The 26,487-nt window shown below is 40.6% G+C and overlaps 1 protein-coding gene across 1 annotated transcript in view; it reads right to left on the bottom strand.

Annotated features, from left to right (window-relative positions):
- The window catches only part of MBD4 (methyl-CpG binding domain 4, DNA glycosylase), a 60,366-nt gene extending 39,974 nt beyond the window's left edge, over window positions 1–20,392 (bottom strand). The window contains exons 1-4 of the mRNA XM_044078477.1: window positions 19,504–20,392; window positions 10,247–10,321; window positions 10,029–10,163; window positions 9,159–9,308 (exon numbers count right to left, since the gene is read on the bottom strand). Of these exons, the coding sequence (XP_043934412.1) occupies window positions 9,159–9,308; window positions 10,029–10,163; window positions 10,247–10,321; window positions 19,504–20,392 (1,249 nt within the window). The remainder of the gene's footprint in view (window positions 1–9,158; window positions 9,309–10,028; window positions 10,164–10,246; window positions 10,322–19,503) is intronic.
- Window positions 20,393–26,487: the final 6,095 nt, after the last annotated feature.

Genomic DNA, 26,487 nt, shown 5'->3' with positions numbered 1-26,487 from the left:
TTACTAGGTCGCATTGGAAACTAGTGACATGGACCAAGTAATTCAGCTCCCTGATCGAAAAGGTAGCTGAAGCATCCACCTGCTTCCCTAGGCGGTCCATCATCCGTGACTCACGGTCAGGAGGGTGGACCGAGGAACTTTCCTGAGATAGTTCCCTCTTAGTGGCTGCAGCTACCACCACGGTGTCCACAGGGGAGCTCTTATTCCAGAATGGCCTATCAATGGGGGGACTTAAAATTTTATCAGGGCACTTGAGGATAGGCTCCACAGTATCTGGTTCCTTCCATGCCCGCGAGGTGATCAAATCCACTAAAGGATCTGAGGGAGGGGACACCCAGGAAGTAGAATGGCCTGTGCCAAAAGCCTCCAGGAACACAGACTCATCAGAGGAGGGCTTGGGGGCAGACCAATCTCCCCGCTGGCGCAGGATCTCCATGATGCCTCCAAAGGAGACATTCTCAGGAGGTGATCTTGGGGAGCCCTCCCCATCATCTAAATCTGTGTCCTCAGTAAGGGACTCGGGGGAGTCCAAGTGCTTCCTCTTGCACGTATGCTTGCGAGGCACATCTCCAGTGGGGCTCTCAGAGGAGTACTCGCAAGCCATCTGTTCCTCTGGAGGAACCGTCTGGGGGTCTTCAAGCATGAGCTGTCCCTCTGGTAAGACAATGGGGACCGTAGACAGAGCTGAGGGGGGTCTGGGTGGAGTCCGAGGGGGCGGTCAGGAGTCTCGATCCGATGGAGAGGACCCTTTCTACTACATCAAATGCCGAAGGAGAGCGGACCTCCTGTGAAGCTAATAAGGAGACCGGTCTCCCTGGGTCCGACATGAGAATCAGAGCCGGTCCCAAATTGGACGGAGCACCGAAGGAGGGAACCTGGCCCGACAACATTGGAGCCGATGGAAAAGGTTCCACTCCTTTGGATCCAACACCCAAGCTCCGGCTCTGAGAGCGGCTCGGATTCAAACTGGTCGGATCTGAGATGCTCCAGGCAGCTGTTGGCGTCGAGCAAACAAGAACCGTAGGCGCTGACCCCCTGACCAAGGCCAACCTCGAATCCGAGTATTCCGAAGCCAAATAATGGATCGGGGAAGGAGAAATGGGTTGAGAAAAAGGAAGCAAGCTCCCCCCTCCAGAGGGGGGGGCTGGCAAGACCCCCATCTGGATCTGTGTACGGACAAAGCGCCTCATCATCTTATCCAGATCCATATCTGATAAGGAGCGGGTTGAACGTGATGAGGCCACGGACTCTGACCTGGCGGGTCAGGGAACCGAGTCCCGGGAGACTGGGTGTGCTTCCTCCGGCTCCGGGGAGAACCTCGGAGACTGGAGCTGAGGGGAGTCACAGATCCATGCTGACTTGCTCAGGGAAGTGAGATCCGGGGCCAGAGGAAGAGAAGCGGGAGAGGCAGTCACAGCCGAAGATGAGGAAGGAGGATCAGTAGCGGGCAGAAGACATTTGAGGGCCAACTTGGCCTTCCTGTCTTTTAAAGCTCAGGGATTGAACCCCGCACAAATGGAGCAATCCACACTAAGGTGGGCCACACCTAAGCACAACACACACAGATTGTGGTCATCCGCTGGGGAGAGCTTATGGCCACACTCTGTGCAGCACTTGAAGACAAGCTTTTCAGCCATCATAGAGAAGAAAGAATGACTTAAAAAAAGGACAGGCAAAAAACTTTCTTTACTCAAACAGACACACACCCACTCACTACACTAGACTATAGACAACACTAAAGGTGGGGAGGGGCACCACAGTCAAACTACTCTAACTATCTATCTAAACAAACCTACACTCAATGCCAAAGCGATGGGAGGGGAGAAGGGGTACCTAAACTAACCTAGATCTGCTGAAAGAACAGACATTTTTAAACTTACAGTAGAAAAATCACCCCACTGCTATCTGGAGCTCTGAACACATGATGTACAACAAATCGCGGGATGGAAGGCAGTGGAGGTGTATTATGGGTAAGGGGAGGAGTCTGGAGCTTGGAGCTGATACTAGTAATATTTGCTGGCTCGGATACAATACAGTCTGTATTCCCCCCCCCACAGGTTGAAGAGCAAATGAAGTCAACTACTTCATATCTTAGAATCTTGAACAGCCACGTAAGCGAATTCTTTCACTGGGAAAGAATTTGTTTGGCCATTATCAGGAATTTGCCCTTTCCCCAGTATAGAATGATCTCAGAGTTGGTATATTTAGTTAGGGGGGTTGTAGGGGGTGAAGACCCCCACTTTTTTACGGCTTGGAAGTTTATGTTAGTGTGGCATGGTCAAGCAAATTCTCTCCCGATGAAAAAATTTGCTTACCTGGCCTTTCGAGATTCTATTTTTTCAACCTTAGCTGTCGACATTTAGGCGTTCAACAAGCTAAGCGGTCTATTAGATAATAAAGACTCTGTCCCTCATGGACAGGGGTAGATGGTGTTGATCACAGACCCACTCTGTTCACAAATTGATTCGGCAAACTACCCAAAAAGAACAAATGAGGATACTTGGGATTAACATGGTTAGGCTTGTAAAGGCTCTATGGCCGCTAGCCTAGTAACCTCTTATGTACCTATGAACCTACGCCAAAGATGAGTGTCCCAAGGACTGAAACCTGAAATACACTGCTAGTGAACAGGTCTTTCTGAGGATTAAGTAGAGATGCCCAACCTAATTCTTGGGTTCTATTAGTGAAATAGTTTGCTATCAAAACTACATAGGGATTTACATTTAGCTGAGTGAGTTTATCAATGATATCGGACTGTGGGATAGTGTTAAACCCCATTGTGACATGTAGATATACAGTGTATAATAACTTTCTCTCATCCATTGCTTCAGTAACCTTCTCAAAGTCCACCAGGTTAAGTAGGCAGGATCTGCCCTTCACAAAACCGAAATGGTTAGGGTCAAGAGTCTGTAGGTTGCCTATGTCCTTATTTATTAATTCCATAATGATACTTTCCATAGGCTTACAGATGAGGCTGATCACACTTATGGGTCAGTAATTATCAGGGTCCACTGATACCCCAACTTTTTTCAAGACAGTTGATGGCTGCTGTATTTCATTTGTCAGGTACAAAGCCTGTTTGGAGGCTGATACTGAGTAACCTCTGTAAGGGATTTGACAGGTCCAGTTTTAGGGTGGTCAGTGGGCCTCTTGGTATGTGCATGGGATAAGAGAACAAACAGTAAGAATGCTGCATAGTTGGTATCTTACACACACACAAAAAAAAAACTGTATAAGAAGGGAGAAAAACAGACTCAAGATGTTGGAGGTGAATAACACAAGACATACACAATACATGTTCTGGAGTGCAGATAAACAAAACAGATATGGACAGTGAGCTGGGAAATCTGAAAGGTAATATAAGGAAAAGGGGGGAGAAAACTCCTGGGAATTCTACATGTGGGGGTAGAGGGAAAGAAGCGGTGGCGCAAAAAAAGAAGTGAGGGTGACAAAACTAATGTTAATGATCCTTTCACAGATACAAATGAGGCCGGTCAGACTTATTGGTCTGTAATTACCTGAGTCCACCGATAATCAACCTTTTTGTGGGAAACGGGGGAACATTTGTTGTCCTCCATTTGTCAGGTGCAAATCCTGTTTGGAGGCTGACATTGAATAGTTTCTGTAGGGATTTTGACAGATCCTGTTTTAGGCTGGCTGGCAGGCATTCTGGCATGTTACAAAGGGACAGCCAGGCAAATATATTAAACAAAAACAGAAATATTCTGCAAAATTATGGACATCTGAGAACTACAAAAAATATATTGTTGTTTACTAGTTACAGAAAAAAAAAATCCTCTCTTTTCTGTTCTTACCGTAGCTATCCCCTACATTTTAAAATTTGTTGACTTCTTGCTCTGTCCTGCTCATGAACTACCTGGTTCATTGCCTAGGTAAATCATGGGTGGGATGGAGTAGGAAATTGATAGCAAAGTCTGCAACATTTCCTCCTGATGGGTTCTCTCACTCTTCTGGTAGGGGTGCTTTCCAGGTTCATAGGTTCATAGAAGGTTACTAGGCCATTTGTTACTAGGCTAATGGCCCTAGAGCCGTTACAAGCCTAGCCATAATTACCCTGAGTTGCCCCAATTGTTGGTGGTTAGGTGGGTGAGGTTTGCAGAGGTAGGTGGTCTATCATAGTTAATAATGACTTCCTCTGACCAGGAGGGACATGGGTGCCACCCCAGGAGTGAATTTGCGGTCATCCATCTATTGATCTAGGTTGCGTCTGAAGAGGGTCAAGGGAGGGGAACTGTTTCATGTGAACTGGAAAGCTTGTTCCAGAGAAGTGGGAATCTCTGGGAGATGTATCTATCTCTCCAGCATGACCTGTTCATTTCAGAGGCTAGGTTAAGATCCCTAGAGTAGGTAATCCTCGTACAGTTTGATTTATGAATGTGTAGCATTTCCATCAGGGCCAGGTCAGAGACTGCCCTGTAAGCCAGGCACAGAACTCCCCTTAGCAACCTGAAGGAGACAGAATACAGTCACAGGGATTTCAGTGTTGTCATGCAAGACTTACTTTGTGGACCCTGTAATTTCTTGGTGAGAAACCTCTCTGGTCTCTCTAATTGTTGCAGGTTTCTGGTGAGGTACATGCAAAAGGGAGCACTATACTCAGTTGTTGGTCTGATGATGGCCAAGTATAATGGAATTATAATGTCCTTTGATCTAGATGTGATGCCTTTACTTATAAGATTTGCCACACAGAAGGATTTCCTTACTGCTGTGGATTCATGGTGGTCAAAGTTCAGGTTGATATCAACTTGAGTACCCAATTCATGTGCCACTTCGTCTACACTTAGGAAGGTGCTGTCTATAATGTAATTAGCAGTGATGTCAGACTTCACAAAGGGAATAATAATGCATTTGTTTTTGCATTTAGCTTTCATTCGTGGCTTTGGCACCAGTCATTTGTCTGTGTTGACTCTGTCCGCACTATATTAACATCGATGGTGAACTCAGTGATTGCTCCCGATTTGCAATCTTCCGTGAACTTGGTCAAGTTTGCTTGGACTTCTGAGAAATAAATTACGAACAGTAAAGGGCCCAACACAGAACCCTGTGGTAAGCAACTGGTGACTGTTTTTTGCTAGAGGTGAAGTCACCCACTTTGACAGTTTGTGTCCTGTCGGTGAGCCAGTTGGCTACCCATCTGGTAATGTACGGGTTGATTCCCAACTGGGAGAGTTTCTCCATAATACCCGAGTGGGGGATTGTGTCAAATACCTTGGCTAGGTCAAGATAGGTGGTATGTACTATCTTTCCCTTGTCCAGGGCCTTGACAACTTTCTTAAAGAAGTCAACCATGTTTAACAGGCATGATCTACCTTTAACGAGTCCCAACTAGGTTAGGTCAAGAGTTTGGAGATTACCTATTTCTTTAATAAGATCTATAATGACTCTTTCAATGGCCTTGCAGATGCTTATGGGCTTATGATTCCCAGAATCGGGTGATGGTCCACCTTTGTGCAGAGATTACTGTTGCGATCCTCCATTCCACAGGAACATAGCCAGTTCGCAGGCTGTAGTTAAACAGGGATCCAAGTGGGTCTGCTAGGACATGTTTTAAGTTGTTTAAAAGTCAAGCAATCTCCGTGGTATCCCTGAGGTCTCAAATAACCCACTAAACAAGTACAGTGGGTCCAAAAACAAAACAGTGTAAGAAATATCTATATGTGGAAGATTTTCAATCCATACATATCTAGTTATTCACTGTATATTAATCAGATCAGATAATTGCAGTAGAAGCAGCAAACTGAAACCCCTCCTAAGTGAAAAAAAATAATAAAACATATTTAATTTGAAATATTATACAGAATTACTAAGTATTCAAAAGTAATCCAAGCAGGGTAGACGGTCTGTTTCCTGTCAAAAATTTTAATAAAGGATTTTCAACTGGAAAGAGACTGTCTATCCTGTTTGGATTATTTCTGAATACTTAGTAATTCTGTATAATATTTCAAATTAAATATTTTTTATTATTTTTTTCACTTAGGACAAGTTTAAGTTTGCCACTTCTACTACCATTATCTGATCTGATTAACATACAGTGAATAACTAGATATATATGGATTGAAAATCTTCCACACAGAGAAGTTTCTTAAGTTGTTTAAAAGGCAACCCAGGATGTTGTCTGGTCCCACAATGATGCCATGTTTCTGGCCTTGGAGAGCTCCGAGATGACCTGCCCTCTTGAGATAAAAGGCTGGAAAAAATGGGGGCAGGTATACTTTGGGGGATGACTGGCGGGAACAGGGGGTGAAGTTTGCTCCAAATCTGTACCTCTGGTTGAGTATGGGTAGTGCCACCCACAACCAGTTCAGAGTACAGCTGGATATTGCCTTTTAAATTTCAGATGTAGTTAAAGAATGCTTTAACTAATATGAACTCCAGAGACTCAAAGAAATAGATTCCATTTCTTAAATGCTCTATTAGTAGACCCTTTGACTAAGTCAAAAGGAGGCAGTCATTGAGATTAATGAAAATATGAACACCTTTCTGTCTGATAGCTGCTACAAGACTATGTCAGACTCCTGGAAAAAGACTCTGGAAGCAGCGGCTAAGACAAATGCAGAGACCAAAAACTGAAAGCAATGGTTTCTGATTTCCTATCTGACTTCCTATCTGAAACTTGTGTGGCTGTGAACTGTCAGTAAGCATTCTTTAAATCTAGGGTACTATCATGAAAAATAAGGGGAACCAGGGTTTGAGAAGGCACTATACTGAAGTTTTTTTTACCTTCAAAATCTTATTGAGGATGGACAGATATAAAACTGCTATGACTTTTTCCAGAACACTGACTTTAGGAGAAGTCCAAAAGGTACTTGAGAACCGCTGGAATTGGCCAAGGGTTAAATCTGAACTCAAAATTCTGTTATAAATGTCTTTTTTTACCCCCCCCCCCGTGCTCATAACTATGGAAATGCGTTTCCTGTATTTGAAGAATATTGCAATTCTGCTTTCAGCTACTGACGTATTTGTTAATAAGTAAGATTGTGCTGGGAATGGGAAGAAGACATGGACTGCAATCCAAAGAAATTTCAGTACGGAAGAAGCCATTTATTACAAGAGAACTATATAGGTAGAATTCTGTTGAGTGCTCCTGTCCTTTTGTAATCATCAAGCTTACCTCTTCTGGCCACTCTACTGACCTGTTCATTCTCCTGGGTGCAGCTTATTTATTCCCTGAGGACAAATGTTGAATGGACTGTGAGTGGCACTGTCATATATGAGGTGGATCAGATTTTTTCTCTTGAAAGCTCTTCCTCCTCTGTGAGTGCTCCTTGACATTATATGAGATTCACAGTCACACCTATATGTGATATGATCAACTGGCCCTGCATTCCCTTGTAGGCAGGCACTACCTGAATTCTACCACAGAGTATCTGCCTTGAGCAAATGACCCATCCTCACCCCCCCCCCAACAGAAGCAAACAGATTTAAGCCTTGTCATTCCTCTCCTTCCCCTGATGCCAACTCCAAAAGGCACACAAGCAGTTAGTTAAACTTAGATTGTGTGGGTAGTAGTCAGGGCTTTATCTTTCTTTGCCAATGGAGCTGGCATGACCTGTAGAAATTTTTGGAGCCATTGTCTTTTCCATGTCATTCAGTTTGACCCTTCATAAAAGATCTAGGTTGAAAATGCTGATCGCTGAAGGAGAAGCACTGCTCAAAGGGTCATGTGTTCCAAAAGAGAAATTTTCTTATATGTCCCATGGTATTTCAAGGAGGTGCTGAATAATTAGACAATAACTTGTTAATCTTATTGCAGCTTCTGATTAATTTTCCAAGGCATTAGCTTTAGATTCATGGCCTGTGCTACAAGAACAACAGTGTATGGTATTACATATATATATATATATATATATATATATATATATATATATATATATGTATATATATGTATGTATGTATGTGTGTGTGTACATCTACATATGTATATAAATCTCTCTCTCTTTATATATATATATATATATATATATATATATATATATATATATATACATATACATACATACACACAGACACACACACACACACACACATATATATATATATATATATATACACACACACACATATATATATATATATATATATATATATGTAGATATATATACAGATATATATAGATATATACATATATAGATGCACATTATGTGAGGAAATGTATATGAAAGTCTATAATATTCAAGTCGTGTGCATGCAAAACTATTTTTGAATCCCAGATCCTTCCATATGCGATACTGGTATCCTTTTCTCACAAGTAGCTAAAAAACAGATGTTCAGAATACATTTTTGTAAGATGGCTATTTCCCCTTTGTACTCTTGTAGTGTGTGTGTGTTTGTGTATTTATGTAGAGGGGGTTTATTCCCACACCCCCAAACTTATACATACTAATTTTATGTTGCACAGAACTTGTAAGTCTCACACCTTACTACAGAGTGGAGGTATGTGCAGATTAGAGTTTCTATAAGTAAGTTTTGGGGGGGGGGGTTAAGTGGCAGGGCAGCACAGCCTTCCTGCAAAAATGTTCTTTTAACTTTATGTGCATCTTATTACTTGTATTACAGTTGAGATTTTTTTCTATGGGCTCTCATATTAATGAATCAGATACATTTGATTTTTCATTTCATTTATTATATTTTACGTGTACATCACATGAACAAAAAAATCCCTTTTTTTAAGTGAAGGTGAGAATATGAAAGATGCATTAATAATGATCACTTGTACAGCTTCATATACAAAAACTTAAAGTATCTTTTTAAAACATGGAAATTAAACTGAAGAAAACCCACAAAGACTTGACAAAAGCAAGCAAACTACACACAGAGACTAAAAAGAGGTCAACACTAGGCCCCATGCCTGCATCTGGAGTAGGAGCTTTTCAGTATTGTACACTGACTTCAAGAATGTTGCCATCCTCACACATGGTTGCACCCATTGCAGACATCTAGACACAGCATTTTTAATGGCAGCTTTAATTTCCAATACTGAAAAACAACCCTGAAATGACTGGATTAAGCAAGAAAAAATACATTACCCAGTTTTGTATAAAATAATAAATAAAATACAAAAATCAAGCAGGAATGCATGTTTTTGCTCTTATTGTGCACCAAGCATGCATATAAATTATACCAACAGAAATACCTACCTGAAAACCTGATGATTGCCTTGGCTCGCAGTTCATACAGGCCAAGAGGCTGAAGTAGTGCTGCTATGTCCTTCCAGTTTGCTGCTCGTGTCACCTCTGGAGAGGGATATCTTTCTAAGAATTCCCAAAGCACCGGAATAGCCTTTTTACCTAAGGTAACAAAGATAACATAAAAGTATCATTAAAAATTTTTTTACTCAGCAGTGTATCTACCTGTCATTCTGAAAGATAATGTTATAATGGAGCATCTATAATCACAGAATGTTACATATAACTTCTCATTTTTCCCTTTTAGAATTATGTACCTTTTCTATTAACTAGTCCAGTCAAAATGCGACTATAAAAACATACATGTACTTATTGCTGAAGGACCCCCTGGCACTGCTGGACTGCAGAAATAGAAGTGAAATGTATATGTCAAGCAAGGTTACAATGTATTAGGCATGGTCATAAAACACAGAAAACTAGATTGGGAAGGCATATAAGGTCCTTTTTGCTACATATTCTTCCCAGTTTATATGGCTAAGATATTGATCCTGCTTAACCATCAGATGCCTGCCCTATGCTATCAGAACTAGATCTTAGTGTTCTTGATGCTACCATATCTTCCACCAGATTTTCTGCATAAAATGTTGTCCTTTATGTTCCTTTTTTTTTTTTTTTTTTTTGAGTTGCCAAGTGTAAAGCAGCCTTTGGTTCAATGGAATTTACCCAGTTAACAATGAAATAAACATACACACATAACGTGTGTGTGTGTGTGTGTTTATATATATATATATATATATATATATATATATATATATATATATATATGTACACACATACATACATACATATAGTCATATAGTACTGGTCTAACAAATACATTACCTGATGTCCTATTGAGAAAAATAGTGGCAACAAGAAGTTTCCAGGGCTCATGAAAGAGAGTTTCTTGAACCAAATTAAATGGTGAACGAGGTGGGGTCCACTTGCGAAATGCTTTGCGTCTTGGAGGACTAAGAGCTTAAAGGTAAAGCAGACATACATCTAATCAATGTTTACACTGTAATTCAAAACTCAAATGCATGAGAAAAAAATATTTTTACCTTCTTTGGCGAGTTTAGCAGAAAAATAGGGACTTTTCTTTCTTTTTTCTACCTGTGTTTTAGGAACACGTTTAACTGATAAGGAAACAAAAACAGTTAATAGGAAGAATATGGCTGCAAATCCCCACTGAAATGTTTAACAAGAAAGGACAATCACATTAAAAAGATTTGTTACTTCTAAAATCATAAATACTAACTTCTACAACAGATGAAAATAAAAAGCTCACAAGCGGACATCAGAAAATGCTCAATAATATGAAATTGTTTAAATGTATATAAACTTTGCCAAGATATACTGCTGCTTTGGATTATGCACAATTGTAATTGGCATCTGGCAAAAAGTGAGTACAGAAGTACACTTGTGTACACTTACCATAAATGTCGATGTCTAACTGTATTCACTGTTGCAGTCATTACATTTGGGTAATCTACTTGCAGGTTGCCCTCAGTCGGCCTGATTAACAAAGTCTTGGGTCCTGTGTCGGTTGCTGTCCCTTCTTCCATGATGTCAAGTCGTCAGAGATATAAAACATGCAGCCGACGCCATTACATCAGTTTTTCTTGCCCCAGATGTCAGGTGCCCCCCTAACGGGGAGCAAATAAAGATAAAAACACAAAGGTATACCTCCAACAAAAAGCAAATACACCAAAAAGGCTTTTAAGCAAAGTAAAGGAAAGTAGAGGTATAGCCAGAAGAAATTAGGGGACTGGAGGGAGGGTAACCAGGACTGCAACAGTGAATACACTCGAACATCTACATTTACGGTAAGTGTACACAACTGTACTATGTTCTTCGTGTTTCACTGTTGCAGTCATTACATTTGGATAGATTCCCAAAGCTATGGTTGGGAGGAGGAGTTTATATAGCATTAGGGCCAGCTATAAGGCCCTGCAAGACAGCAGTCGCAAAGCCAGCTCTGGATTTAGAGAAAACTGGAAAATGATAATGCTTGGTGAAAATATGTACAGAACTCCAGGTAGCAGCTTCTAAGATGTCCCTGGTAGGAACACCTCTGAGGAAGGCTGCAGAAGTAGATGCAGCCCTGGTGGAGTGAGATCTGATCCCCTGGGGGATAGGTTTTCCATGGTGCTTATAGCAGAAATTTATGCAATGGCTTATCCATTTAGAAATGGTTTGTTTTGAAATAGCCTTCCCCTCTGCCCCTGCAGCAAATGCTACCAGCAGTTGTTCAGATTTTCTTCAAGGTTTAGTCCTGTCCAAGTAGAATCTAAGTTGTCTGTGCACATCCAAGGAATGCAGAATCCATTCCCCTTTGTTCTGTGGATTGGGAAAGAAGGTTGGCAAATGAATGGACTGATTAAGAGTCACACTGGATACCACTTTGGGCATGAAGGATGGATTGGTCCTGACTGAAACCCTGTCCGCATGAAAGATGATGAAAGGCTCCACTGCCATAACGGCCTGTAATTGAGATACCCTTCTAGCTGAAGTGATTGCTAAAAAGAAAGCTGTTTTCCAAGAAAGAAATTTTAAGTCTGCAGTAGCAGCTGGCTCGAAAGGAGGTAGAGTGAGTTTCTCTAATACAAAGTTAAGGTCCCAGGCAGGGATCAGAGCTCTCCTGGGTGCTCTCAAGTTTTTGGCCCCTCTGAGGTACTGCTTGAGCAAAGGATGAGAGAAGAGGGGAGGTCCTGTGTTATAATGAGCTGAAATGGCTGAGGCGTGAATTTTAATGGAGGAAAAAGACAGGCCCTTGTGAAGCATCTCAGTTAAGTATTGCAAAGTCTGAGGTAAATTGGGCGCTGCTGTGCTCATCCCTTGAGATTGGTATCAGGTACAGAATCTTTTCCATTCTTCAGCAGAAGATTTTCTAGTACTAGGTCTCCTTGCCTCAAAGATGACATCCATCACAGGTTTGCTGAGGATGATAAGGGTGAATTTAAGTGATTAGCCAGGCTGCAAGGTTCAATGTTGGAAGCTGAGGGTGCAAAATTTGGTTCTCCTGCTGAAACAGCAGGGAAGGGGTCTGAGGCAGGTGCCATGGAAATAACTGCGACACACTGCGCAGGAAGGGGTATCAGTGTTTGCGCAGCCAGTCTGGAGCAATCAAGATCATCCTTGGTTTGTCCTGTTTGACTTTTAGTAGAACTTTGGAGAGCACAGGCAGCAGGGGGAAGGTGTAGACCGATAGGTTTTTCCAGCTGAAGGACAGAGCATCCACTTTCTAGTCTTGTTTGTGGGGAGTCCTTGTGCAAAACTTGTCCAGCTGGTAGTTCTGGGGGGAGGCAAATAGATCTATGTCTGGGCTCCCCCATTCGCTTGTCAACATGTTGAAAATCCTTGATTCCAGTTTCCACTCGTGTGGGTCCATGAGGTTTCTGCTTAGTCCATCTGCCAGTGTATTTAATTTTCCTGGCAGGAATTGAGCTTGCAGGTGCACTTGGTAGCTCAAGGCTGTGTTCTACAATACCATGGCTAGTCTGCAAAGGGAGTAGGAATGTGTACCCCCCTGCTTGTTCATGTACCACATAACCGTGATGTTGTCCGTCTTTCCCATTAGTTGTCCTGGAAGAATGTAGTCCTTGAAGGCTGTCAGAGCATTCTGTACAGCTAACATTTCTTTTTGATTGATATGTAGGTGCATTTGACTTGGGTTTCATTTGCCCTGAATGCACTTCCCTGCCAGGTGAGCCCCCCATGCATAGTCTGATGCATCTGTTGTTAGGGTTTGGGTGGCAGGGGGTAGTGTGAATGGTAGTCCCTTGTTTTGGTGGCAGGCCTCTGCCCACCAGGGGAACTCTAGGCGTAGGCAAGGTATGATAGGAATCATTGTTTCCAGGCTGTGAGAATGTTGACTCCATAGGCTTTTTAGATACCACTGTAGTTTCCTCATATGCAGTCTTGCATATGGAATTAGAAGAATGCAGGAGGCCATGAACCCCAAGGCTTGCAGTATTTGTCTTTGAGATAGCAGGGTTTTTGTGGCCACTTGTTTGAAATAGGTTACCAAATACATTTGTTTTTCTGGCGTGAGGTAAGCCATCTGGGAAGGTGTATTCAAGCTTGCTCCCAGGAATGTAATTTGTTGACAGGGTACCAATTGTGATTTCTTTTCATTTATGGTGTACCCCAGACAAGTTAGAACCCTTTTTACAAATGCCAGATGATTCAAAAGTATGTCCTGGCTTTCTGCCTGAATTAGACAATCATCCAGGTATGGGTATATTTGAATATTTCTTTGCTTGCAAAATACAATAACTGGAGCTAGGCACTTTGTGAATACCCTGAGTGCAGTAGATAAGCCAAAGGGCAGTGCAGAGAACTGATAGTGTGTGTAGCCTGCTTTGAAGCGTAGGTATCTTCTGCAAGATTCCCTGATCGGGATGTGCAGGTATGCTTCTTTTAAATCTAGTGTTGCCAACCAGGTGTCTTTGCCTAGCATAGGAAGTAATTGGTGAAGAGTCAGCATCTTGAATTTTGGAATCTCCAGAAAGGTGTTTAGAGTAGACAGGTCCAGGATTGGACGCCATGATTTGTCTTTTCTGGATACCAGAAAAAGTCTGGAGTAGAAACCTTGTCCTTTTTCCTCTTCTGGTACCAGCTGAATAGCCCCCATGCTTAAGAGGGAAAGTACTTGTTTTTGAGCCTCTGCCCACTGATTTTGGGGCAGGTCTGGCCACCCATTTGGTGTTGGCAACATTTGGAAATGAAATCTGTATCCCTGGGACACTATATTTAAAACCCATTAGTCCTGGGTTATGAGTTCCCAGTTCTTTGCATCTTTCCCCCCAAAGGGGTGGTCAAAAGATAAGTGCTTGGGAATTTTAAAAGGAAGTCATTGAGGCTGTTTACCATAGGGGTGTCTTGTTATTTCCTGATTTGGAAGTGGTGCCCCCCCCCCCCCCCCACACTGCTTAGTTCTGAGAATCCCCTGGGACTGAAACCTGGGGTTTTTGCTGCTTCTGGGTTTGGCTTGAGAAGACCTGGAAGGGACTGGAAAGGACCAATTCTTAGTAAGCCAGTGCTTACTAAATCTAGGAGGTTGCACTTGTAAGAAATCTTTAACAGTTTGCATAGATTTAGCTTTATCTTCCATCTTTTTAAGAACTTCTTCAGCCTTGCTGCCAAACAGGCGGTCCTGATTTAAAGGAGCATCCAACAATTTAGCTTTAACATGATCAGGCAAAGATTGCTCCTTAAGCCAAGCATGCCTTCTAAGCACAGACCCAGTAACAGCAGCCCTGCAAGAGGCCTCTAAAGAATCAAAACCACATTGCAAAGTATGTTTTCCAACTTGTTCAGCAGAATGCATTAAGTCCTGTAAATCTTTATTTTCCACACAGCCAGGAATCAACATCATTTTCTGTTTAAGCAGTCCAATAACATGTTGCTGATATTTTAACATATGAAATTGGCAGTTTAAAGCTCTGATTGCCAAGGTTGCAGAAGTATAAACCTTTTAAACCTATCTATCCAGCGCCCTGGAGTCTCTATCAGAAGGGGTAGGATTTTTGGCAGTAGAAGCCTTAATGCTTGAATGGGACAAGTCAACCCAAAGAAGCTGCAGAGATATTGTTAAATTGTAAGCCCCAGAGCAGGGGCTACAAACGGGTAGTCCATTAAAAAAAACCTGCAGTATGAAGACTTGGGAGTTCTGTGATACAGCCTTGAAGGAATACGACTGTGGGTTACAGACAGACCTTTGGGATTTGAGGTCACGATGGGATCATGGTGGCAATACTGACAAAAGCCGCAACATAACATGCAGTAGTTCATGATGAAAATAAGAAAAAGCATTTTTAAACAGGTAAATGAAAGCCAAATAAAGCAAATGTAGAACTGAAAAGCTGCTTAATGCTCTCCCCAGAGCTTCTGAGAAGCCCAAAGGTTTAAATTTCAGGGAAGGCCTTGCTAAAGTGGAGTGGAGTGTGAAATTATTCTGGAAGTCTTGGTTGCAGATGGGAAAGGTTTTCTGCCTCCCAGGTGTTTATATTCTTCCTTCCTTTTTGGGGGTTGAGAATTTTCCTTTGTAAACCTTTAAGAATAAGTTTATTGCACATATGCAAGAGAGTTCCCTGATTAAAAGTTTTACAGATACTGCAGTCAGCTCTTAAATGGTCCAACCCAAAGCATATCATACCAAGGTCATGCAGATCCTGGGATAAAATTTAATGCCAGCAGTTTTTTTTTTTTTTTTTTTTTTTTTTAATGTTTCTGTATATGTACATCAAGAAACTACAGTGTAGAAAAACAGCAATCTTAACAACCACTATAATGTGAAGCACAAAAATAAAGGCAATAGCAGAACAAAATACAGCCTGGAAACAGCTCTACAGGATTTAGAAATGATCCACCTAACACTTCTAACACTTAGAAGTTGAAACTTGTTTATAAGCAATTGTCTGTCTTAACTGTAGTTGTTAAATGAGAGTTAAACTTTTATTTATTTATTTTTATTTCACATTTGTTTACCGAGTTAAACTTTTATTTATTTTATTTATTTTACATTTGTTTACCGGGAAGGTCCGACTGCACCAGCTGTCCATTTTCAGCAGAGGCCCGGGGATAAACGCTCCAAAACAACAGAAGACAGCAAAGCTGGTAAGTGCAAAGGAAAACCCTTAAGCACAAGGTGGGAAGGCAGATGTGTAATTCATGGACCTAGTCAGTTCTGTGTAGCAAGCACAGGACTGAATGAATCCTGATTGCTGGAAAGAAAGGTATGAGATTCATAAACCAAATCACATCTAACAGTACACAGCCATGGGCCACAGAACAAAATGTACATCACACCCTGCAAAAGCAGAGTATGGTGTACATGTCTGTGTGCCCTGCATCTCAAATGCACTGTGGCCACTTCACTATTATTCATTCTAAAGTAAGGGTGCACAGCATGGAAGCCCCATGTATGTCGGAAACACTTTGACCACTACAGCACCTGGATCTATATTATAATCTTGAATGTTTAAAGGATCAAATGCATAAACATCGAACTTTATGCATCAAACCATTAAACAATCGAAAGTCACTCCCCGCTACTTAAATATACCAACTCCGAGATCGCGCTACAGTGTAGGAAAGGGAAATGTTCCCTTTCGGCACCATACTACGTTAAAGTGCGATCTCGAAGTTGGTATATTTAAGTAGCGGGGGGTGTGGGGGGTGCAGGCGGGCTTGCCCCCCTGCTTAAACCCATTAGGGTAAGTATTTGAAGTTAAAATTTTTTTTTTATTTTCGAAGTTACGGAACTTCGATAATATGGTGTTGATCATACTGTATTCGATGTTCCATAACTTCGATATTATAATATAGACCCGCAGCACCTACATAATGCACATTTATGACACACACTACAGCAGCTTGTAGGCCTTGCATTTTAGAAATGTCTTGAACACCACAGCAACTACAAAGCTTGCAGTATGAGCATAGAGTTAGGAAGTCTGTTAACCATGAATGTCTTAAATATCGTAAGTACTGGGACTACTTCATAATGTACATTAAGAAAGCACAGTATGGCAGTTTGTGTTCCTGCATATTGCTAAGTGTCTTGAGCACTGGGGCAACTACATAGCTTACAGCATGAGCATTTGCAGGGTCTAGGTGTTAAAAGTGTATACAGCATTTCAACCCATATGCCTATTAATGTATGACCCTATGAAAGGAGAAAAAGTAGAATAAAAAAAATACATAACATGGAGTTGGGGGAGAAGTGACAGGGATGCAAAGTGTGTATGATGTGGGTAAATCACATGCACATGTACATATGCCAAAAGTATATGCTACGGGGTTAGGAGTGGCTGAGACAGACATAGTTTGTGAATGTAGACAAAAACACACACACACATACATACACACACACCCACACGCACGCACACACACACAGACACACACACACACCCACCAACGCACACACACACACACACACACACACACACACACACACACACACACACACACACACACACACACACACACACACACAAACACACAAACACACACACACATTCCTACACTGCTTTATGGATACCTCTGGTTTGTCTATTTTACAGCTCCACGGACAGAGGGACAGCACAGTGTAAGGATGCTGGCCAAATGTTACATAGGAGTGAGCAACGCAATTCATTAAAAAACTAAACTGTGTTAGCCTCATTATCCATTCCAAAGCATCAGTCCCTATTTACATCTCATTACAGCTTTGTATGTAAGGAATGATGTCACTAACCTTCTACACTGAACAGCCATACTGGGCTGTGCTGCAGCAACAGGTAAAGCCTACCTTGCACAAAAGTGCAATAACTGAGCAGGTGTGCAGTGACAGCAATGGTTCACACTTACAGGTGGGAACAGGATTTACATTTTGCAGCTGTCTAGCTTTACTACATAACTACTACTAATACTATAACTATGTGCATACATGTGTTGTTTTGCCCATAGTTATTTGTGAGTGTGTGTGTGTGTGTGTGTGTGTGTCTGTGTGTGTGTGTGTACTATTACATATGTTCTGTGCTAACTGCTCATTTTAATATAAACATGCATATAGGTGTGCAGGGCGGGGCCTTTGTGTGCTCAGAGCAAGGGTTATGCATATGATATATAAAGTCTACCACTACACACCCCACTGTCTACATTGTGGCTGCTGTCTGTGCAGCTCAGTGACATTAACGTGGTTGATAGCCTTTTTAAATTTCTACCAATGTTTTGGGTTGATTGTCCTCTATAAAGTGGTATCAGATGTTATGGATGGTACACAGCATCCTTTCTGTACACTAGCAGTGCTATTCATATTGAGTTGCTCATTTCATGCTTTACACACTAGCAGGAGGCTTGCTGTGCAACTATACACATCCACATTCCAGGTGCTTCATTGTCAGGGCTTCTTCTCTCCTTTTTCCTGTGCACCTGCCCTATGCACTGTGAACCACTCCTATGACTTCCAACCCATGTCTTTAACAGCTTCAAAAAGAAGGCATTATTGTCACACCCTCTCAGTCTGTCCCACAAATCAGATGACTATGAGCAGATCAAATCAAATAAAAATCGTAATAAAGATACAACAGGAGGGATTATATCACATACATATTCCATTCATTACATTACATATTTATCTATTTGTTACAACAGACAACCTCAAACATTGTTTATAAATATTTTGGCTCCCCTGGTCAGGATAACCATCTGTTAATGGCTCAGTGCCTGTGTTTCTACCCATCCCCCCTCTAGACCCATCAGCTTACCTTTCCTGACTGAAGCTGCCAACCTAGAAGCAGAATTAGTGAAGCACTTCTCCACCTTTGAGAGTATGGGATAGGATTGAGGCATCTCAGCCATGCATCACCTAGTCTTAACCACAAGATGTTTTTTGGATGGCTTCCCATTTCCTGAGGGGAGGGCATACAATGAAGTATGCATGCACAAATGGATGCTCCCACCCATGATACAATGTCTGCCTTTCAATGCACACGTGGTTGTGTGACACTAATATTGTTCTGCAGTCTTTATTTCTTTTGCCTTTAAGTCAGAATTAATAACACAGGAATGTAACTAGATTTCAGCAGCCATTCTATGTAACACTGAGTAAAACAGGATGAGGAAGTATAGCCTAAATGATGTCCTCAGTGCTAATGACTACTTCATACCTATTCTCAGTTCCTTCTTTTGTTTTTTTTTCTACCTATCCACTCCCTGAATGCATCTGCATTCATGATTCCAACTTTACATTCTAATCATATATGTTTCACAAGATGTAAGATTTATGTTTGGAATTATCTTGCCCAAATTCCATTTATACTACCATCCAGCCTCAGAATTATCCTGTCTGGGGTTTTCCCCAATATGCTGCCAGTAGTTGGCATGCTCAAATTACAAAATATATGTAAAGACTGGCAGCTGCCAAAGTCAATCATTATGGGATCTGCAAAGAGCTGGTTTAAATTCTGGCAACGAGAGTGATTTCTGATTTTTTTGGTCTTTTTCAAATAAGCATATACACTGCATCCTGTATGGCACTATACAACAGACCCAGCAAACCCACCATCCATTTATACTGGTTGTTGACTCTCTACTACCCAGCCTCTATGAATTAACTGACATACAATGACTATCATGCCAATTCTCTCGAGATGGACAAAATATTCTCGACAACACCTAGCACTACAACTACTGCATTAATATACTACTGTGCATTTTTTTAACTGAACTGTGGTGTCAATGGATGCAAGCAAATTTCAAATAACCATCCACCTGAAGAAATATTTTATAACATGAAAAACTGCTATGAAAAATTCTACAAAATGCATACCTTTCTTTTTCTTTACCAGTGTATATGTTTCGTCATCGTCAGACTGTGACTTCCCAGTATCTGTTTCATTAGCCAAATATTCAGATTTTAAGTGTTCAGAACTGGACTGTGAGTTTTCCTTAGGTTTTCCTTCTTCATAACTACTGAGGCTGCTGGATGATATGGTGGCAAACTCATCTTGTTCCAGTTTGTCATGATGTAACTTTTCTGGGAATTGTGCCTCTGGTAGAGGATGTTCAGTCTTCCAATCAGCCCCTATATTTATTTTTAGACAGCTCCTCTTTTTGCCTCTCATTGTTTTTCCAGCAACTTTTTCTTCAGGTTTCTGAATATACTCCTTATTTTTGCAGTTTTCAGTCTTCCAGATGACACAGTGCTCATTGTTTTGACTGGACACAGGACAGTTGGTTGCCTTTTTTCTTGATCGTTTTTGTCCATCTGCTGACATTTCATTACATTCAGATGCTTTCCTGCCTTTCTTTGTTGGAATGTTCTTGGTTGTTGAGAGCTTTCTTCTAGTTCTTCGATATTTTTTTTTAGTAATGCATTGCTCATTACCAGCAAGGGTGTCCTCAGAAGCAGGACATCCCAATCTTTCATTCACAGAACCGAAAACCTCAGTTTGACTATCATTATTCTGTGCATCAGATCTAGAGCTCAAAACAGCAGATTTACGATTATTTCTGTGGTTGCCAAATACATCTTTGCAACCCAGTTCTTCAGATGGGGATGGCGGTACAAGATAATAAGGCACACTGTTTTCATCAGGGCATGTAAAATCAAATTCCTCTATGTTCAGTCTGCTTTCGCCATTACTAAGAAGAAACTTTGCAAGGGTTGATTTAGAAGTGAATTTCCTTCCATGAGGGCTAAATAAAAGCAAAAACATGAATTAGCTATCTGGCAGGAAGGTTTGTCTCAAATAAATAACTGGTGCCAAAATCATGGACTAAAATCAAATGCTAAAAAATGTATTACTGTATCCTTTGGGAAGTCTTCTATCCCAGGGAGTTATAACACTGACAATATGCCCCTAATACTTTACCAAACTGTTCGGGATTTGGGAACTTATGTGGATAGTGACCTTACGTTCGACCAACATGTGTCCATTGTCATAAAAAAACCATTCTATACTTCACAGCTTATAAACAAAGAGACTGTATCTAGATCTAGGGATGTCACTGCCCCCCTTTACTCAGCCCTCACTCAGCTAGTCATTGAGTATATTGCCCCCTTTGTCAAATGCAACAACTGGAATGCCCTCAGAGATACCTTACAAAAAGGATACAATGCCTAAACAATATGTCCTACATGGAATGACTAAAACCCTGTTACCATACTCAGTATCCTATAGACTGCCAAGAGGTGACCTGTGTCTAGCATAAAAGGCACCCTCTGACCCAATACTGATGGATTTACTGTGCATCAGCAAGTCAAATGGCATCAAAAATACCCAGTCTAGGGATCTGAGCCTCTAACCTCTTCTTCAACATCAAAAGAACAGTTTGGCGTGAAAGGTACATCTCGCAGAGCATACCACAACTCTAGAACAGACTCCCCATCTATGCAAAACCAAATTCATCCCTGTCCATATTCAAGTGCAACTTGGATCTATGGATGGAAAACAGATCATTTACTCCAGGGCTGCCAGGACAGAGGCAACTCCTAAATGCTTTATCCCATGCATGGGTCCCCTCAAATATCTATGGTATGATTCTAGTTATTCATATTAGGGGTAATATATAATTATCATCCATGGGATGGGTAAGGTCAATTTCCCACCAAAACAGGATAGGTTAATTCAAGGACCAAAAAAGAAATTGTATAGGCATAAAATGGCCTGCAACGGCAGCTAGACTAGTACCTACCTATGAAACTACAGATGGTGAGACTTAATATGTCTGAAATAAAATGATACATTTGGTGTTCCACAAGGGTCAACTCTAGAACATTTTTATTCAATGGTTTTATGCCAGAATTTCCTAAGGATCCGAATGTCTGGGTTTGAAAACTTCTTTAAGACACCAAAGTTGGTGCAATAGTGATCAACCATGGCAGCCAGGTTGCACTAAAAAAATTCCTGGACATTCTTTGTCACCTGTCTAACGAAAAAAAGGTGTTTCTTTTTAATGCCTCTACATGCAATATCCTTTCAGCTACCATTTTTTGAATGACATCTCTATTGTTGTTAAGGAAGATGAAACAAAGAATCTAAGAGTCGTCAATGCAATAATTAGGAAATGCTATATTAGAAATAGAGATCTGTTTGACTGCCTGACACGTAGGGAAGAAAAGGTTTTAGTCTCACTTTTTTTTGTCAGGTGTGAGACCACACATTAAATATTGTGCCTCACATTGTACTTGTAAGTCTTCTTAAAGTAATAGACTGGACAGAATTCAGCAATTCATCAACCGACAAATTGCTGAGGTAAAACGAATACCATATAGTGAAAGACTTAAGCAGCTTTCCTTCTTTTCAGTCAGGCATAGGTTGATTGGGGGATATGATACTCCAGAAATTAAGCATTGTCAGCAACACTTTGTGTTTAATTCAGGTCTCACCAATATGACACCAGAAATAACTATTTAGCAATGATGCCAGATATTGTGATCAGTACCAAAACATACAGTTTTATAATGGGAATGGTATAATCCGGAATGTTTTGTCACTTAATATTAATTCATAAGCAAATGGATTCCCTCATAAATATAAAATTCTTTAGACAGTATGCTTTACGATACATGGTTTCATTCTTGTTTTACTAACTACCCTTAACCTATTTGACTGCAATATATATATATATATATATATATATATATATATATATATATATATATATATATATATATATATATATATATATATATAAAACTTGAAATACTGAAATATCAAATTTCAGTATCTCGAGGTGAAAATAATGAAAGTTATAATTCCAAAACAAAAACATTTCTCCAGGGCAAGTGAACACTTGCCCAAACTTACAAAGTACAAACTGTACCATCGGAAACCCACCAAGGTGGGGGGGGGCTATGCCCACCCACACCTCCCAACTATATATACCAACTCTGGGATCACACTGCAGTGGGGAAAAGAGCATATCTCCCACGATGGGCAAGTGTTTACTTGCCCTGGGGAAATTACCATGTTTCTGGATTTTAACTTTCATTATTTTCATCTCAGGATACTGAAATTCGACATTTCAGTATTTCAAGTTTTCAAAGTAAAACTATCAATATATATATATATATATATATATATATATATATATATATATATATATTTATGTGGGTCTATATTACGATGTCAAAAGATGAGTTCACTGAACACATCTTAATCGACACGTTAACATTGACCTTTTCAAATGCCAAACGGCCACTTCAGCAAATTTTTTCCCTGGGGCTGGTCTCATACCAAGCTGATGTCAGCCAAACACTCTCAAGCTAAGATCCTACCCAGAATTCTCTGCTCCCTGTTACCTGAGATCTCATTTGCCGCATTGCTGTACAGCCGTGTCAAGCCACTCTCTCTTAGCTAAGTGAACAATTTTTTGAAAGTTTCTATATTGTTAGTGCTTAAAAAGTTTTCAGTTTCTATACTCCTACCCTATCGTAAATTTAAGAATCTCTCCCTATACTTTTTTCTCTTTTATTACCCTTTCTTACCTTTGAGGTAATTCTTCATTACCATCATTGCACAAAGAAGTTAGGTGCTGCACCAAAGTCCAGCTTACGATATAAAGCCAAAATGAAACAAAGAACGTCGCTGGACACTGCTGCTCCTTATTAAAACGTTTATTCAGTACAAACAGAGTCAATAAAAGTGGTAAGCGCTTTCGGGACTACTCCCTTCCTCAGACAAAATTACACATGCAAACAATACTCCATTTAAAAAACAACTCACCCAATAAAATTCAAGTAAAATTCAATAAAAGACCCGCCTATTCTGAAGTGTGGGCCTTATTGGTACTGCTTCATTCAAGCCAGGTGCTCTTGTAGCCATTAATTCAACAATCCACTTTGATTCTGATAATTCAGTTTTATGCTTCAAATCACCCCCCCCCATTGGTAAGCCTAATGTTAACAACAGCCCTAAACAAAAACTATGTGTGGGAAACTCTTCTATATGCCTACTAAGTGCATTATGTGGATCTTTATTCCTAATACTTGACATATGTTGAAAGATCCTAGTTTTAAACATTTGATTTGTCTTTCCCACATAAAAACAAGGGCAGTGTTCACATTCTGCCAGGTAAACCAAATCAGTGGTGTTGCACGTTGCCTTACCTTTTAAAATAAACTGCCTACCAGTTACAGGGTGAGTGAATACTGAATTCTTGTTGTTAATATGGCCACAAGCTTTACATCTCCTGCAGGGTACTGTCCCTGCCGAAATTAGGGAGACTGGTCCACTGTTAATGGGTTTTTCTCCACATAGTATATCTTTACGGTTTTTATTCCGTCTATACCTAAAACAGGGTCCTTGTCCTACTACATTGTGCAAATTCACATCACTGGTCAAAATATTCCAGTTTTTTCGGACAATATGGCATATGTCCCCTATATTACTACTATATGTGAAAGACACCTGTGGTGCTTTAAATGTTGTAGTCCTATCCCTTAATTCACTTTCAACTAAACCCGTACGTTTTAACCAAGGTCGATATTTATTACCCCTATGGCCCTTACTGTCACTAATAACTTTATTAACCTTCTCGCTCTGATACCCCTATCTTGCAGGCAACCTTTAAGTGTCACTAACTCTTTCTCAAAATCTTCATCATCTAAACAGATCCTGGAGATCCTACTGACCTGTCCTTGCACTATATTAGAGTACGTATATCGTGGATGCATGCTATCATATGGGAGTAAACTATTTTTCCAACATTCCTTTTTAAACAACTTGGATTTAAAGCCTGCCCCTTCTTGTATTATATTCACATTTAAAAGTCTATACATTCTGTAGAGGCTTTCATGGTAAATCTAAAAAATGTGGTCGTGGAATGTAGATGGTCTACAAATAGTTGCAATGTATCTAAACTCCCATCCCATAAGATAAAAACGTCATCCACGAAACGTACATACATTTTCAAATGACTTCGCCAAGTTTCATTATTCAATACAAATACTTTCTCCCATTGTGATAGTACAAGGTTAGCATACGTGTTGGCACAGGGGGTGCCCATCGCCACCCCCTGTGCCTGTCTATACATAGAATCACCCCCTATAAAAACATTATTCTCCAAAACTAAACCTAACAATGTTTTCACTAAACTAATCTTGTCACCTGTAGCCCCTGAATCCAACATGAGGGTGCCTACATTCTCTATGCCATAACTATTATCTATTACTGTAAATAAATTGTTAACGTCTAATGTGACCATCAACAATTTAGTACTGTTGTATGTGCCTTTCTCAACATTACCTAATTTTCTCAAAAGTGTCCGTGTCCTTCAATATGTTGTCCACACTATCTACATAGGGTCTAAGATGATGTTCCACCCATATCGAAATGTTCTCAGTCACCCACCCCCTCCCCGAAACTATCGGTCTAAGGGGTGGGTTCTCCAGAGATTTGTGTATCTTTGGGAGGGCTTTAAAAATGGGAGTTATAGCATTTTCTATCCATAAGAAGTCAAGCACCTCATCATTAATTTTCATGTCAAAATGTAGGGCTTTCAGAGCTGTATGAACCCTATCAACCACTCTTTTCACTCCCAACGGATTGATGCATATATATGTTTTTTCATCTGATAAAAGTTGCTTCAGCCTACAGTTGTACCAATTTGCATCAAGGATGACCACCGCCCCTCCCTTGTCTGCTGGCTTAATTATAATTTCCCTATTTTTGCTTAAATTATCCAAACTTTCCTTCTGCTTCTGTGTCAAACTGTAAAATTTACTAAAGCTGCCTTGCTTAAAGTACTCTATAAGATCATTCTCACAGCTTCTAAGAAACAAGTTCATAGTGGGTGTGAGTGGGGGGACATAAACACTGGGTTTCTTTAGGGTTAAACTGTAATCATTCTGTGAACCATACAACATCCTTAAGGTTAGATTACGACAAAATAACATGACATCCATCATAACCTCATTAAAAACACTGTTGTTACTGGGTATAAACGTTAACCCTCTGTTCAAAATCATCAATTCTTCTTCATTCAAGACATAGCTAGATAAATTATAAACAATACCATGATACAAACTATAGTCAGTCAGTCCAATAACTTCCTTTTCCTGTCCGCCACTCGATCTTCGCTCGAGGATCTCTTCCATGCCCCCTTCTTTTTCACGGGGGCGGGCAACATTTCCAAAAAATGTTGCTTTCCCCGCTGCTCCTTAGGTCGTGCTCCCATAGCTCCTGTGGTATTACCCTCTTGCTGTAATCCCGCTGAAGTAGTCGCTATGGTGGGAATTCTATTCACGGCATCTGAAGACTGCGTGACCAGTGATGTGAATTTGCACAATGTAATAGGACAAGGACCCTGTTTTAGGTATAGACGGAATAAAAACCTTAAAGATATACTATGTGGAGAAAAACCCATTAACAGTGGACCAGTCTCCCTAATTTCGGCAGGGACAGTCCCCTGCAGGAGATGTAAAGCTTGTGGCCATATTAACAACAAGAATTCAGTATTCACTCACCCTGTAACTGGTAGGCAGTTTATTTTAAAAGGTAAGGCAACGTGCAACACCACTGATTTGGTTTACCTGGCAGAATGTGAACACTGCCCTTGTTTTTATGTTGGAAAGACAAATCAAATGTTTAAAACTAGGATCTTTCAACATATGTCAAGTATTAGGAATAAAGATCCACATAATGCACTAAGTAGGCATATAGAAGAGTTTCCCACACATAGTTTTTTGTTTAGGGCTGTTGTTAACATTAGGCTTACCAATAGGGGGGGTGATTTGAAGCATAAAACTGAATTATCAGAATCAAAGTGGATTGTTGAATTAATGGCTACAAGAGCACCTGGCTTGAAT

Source organism: Protopterus annectens, chromosome 7.part1, assembly GCF_019279795.1.
Source record: "Protopterus annectens isolate FY-2018-M chromosome 7.part1, PAN1.0, whole genome shotgun sequence".
Classification (NCBI taxonomy): domain Eukaryota; kingdom Metazoa; phylum Chordata; order Ceratodontiformes; family Protopteridae; genus Protopterus; species Protopterus annectens.
Note: the sequence above shows the minus strand (reverse complement) of the source record. Positions and strands in the feature narration are given on the sequence as shown.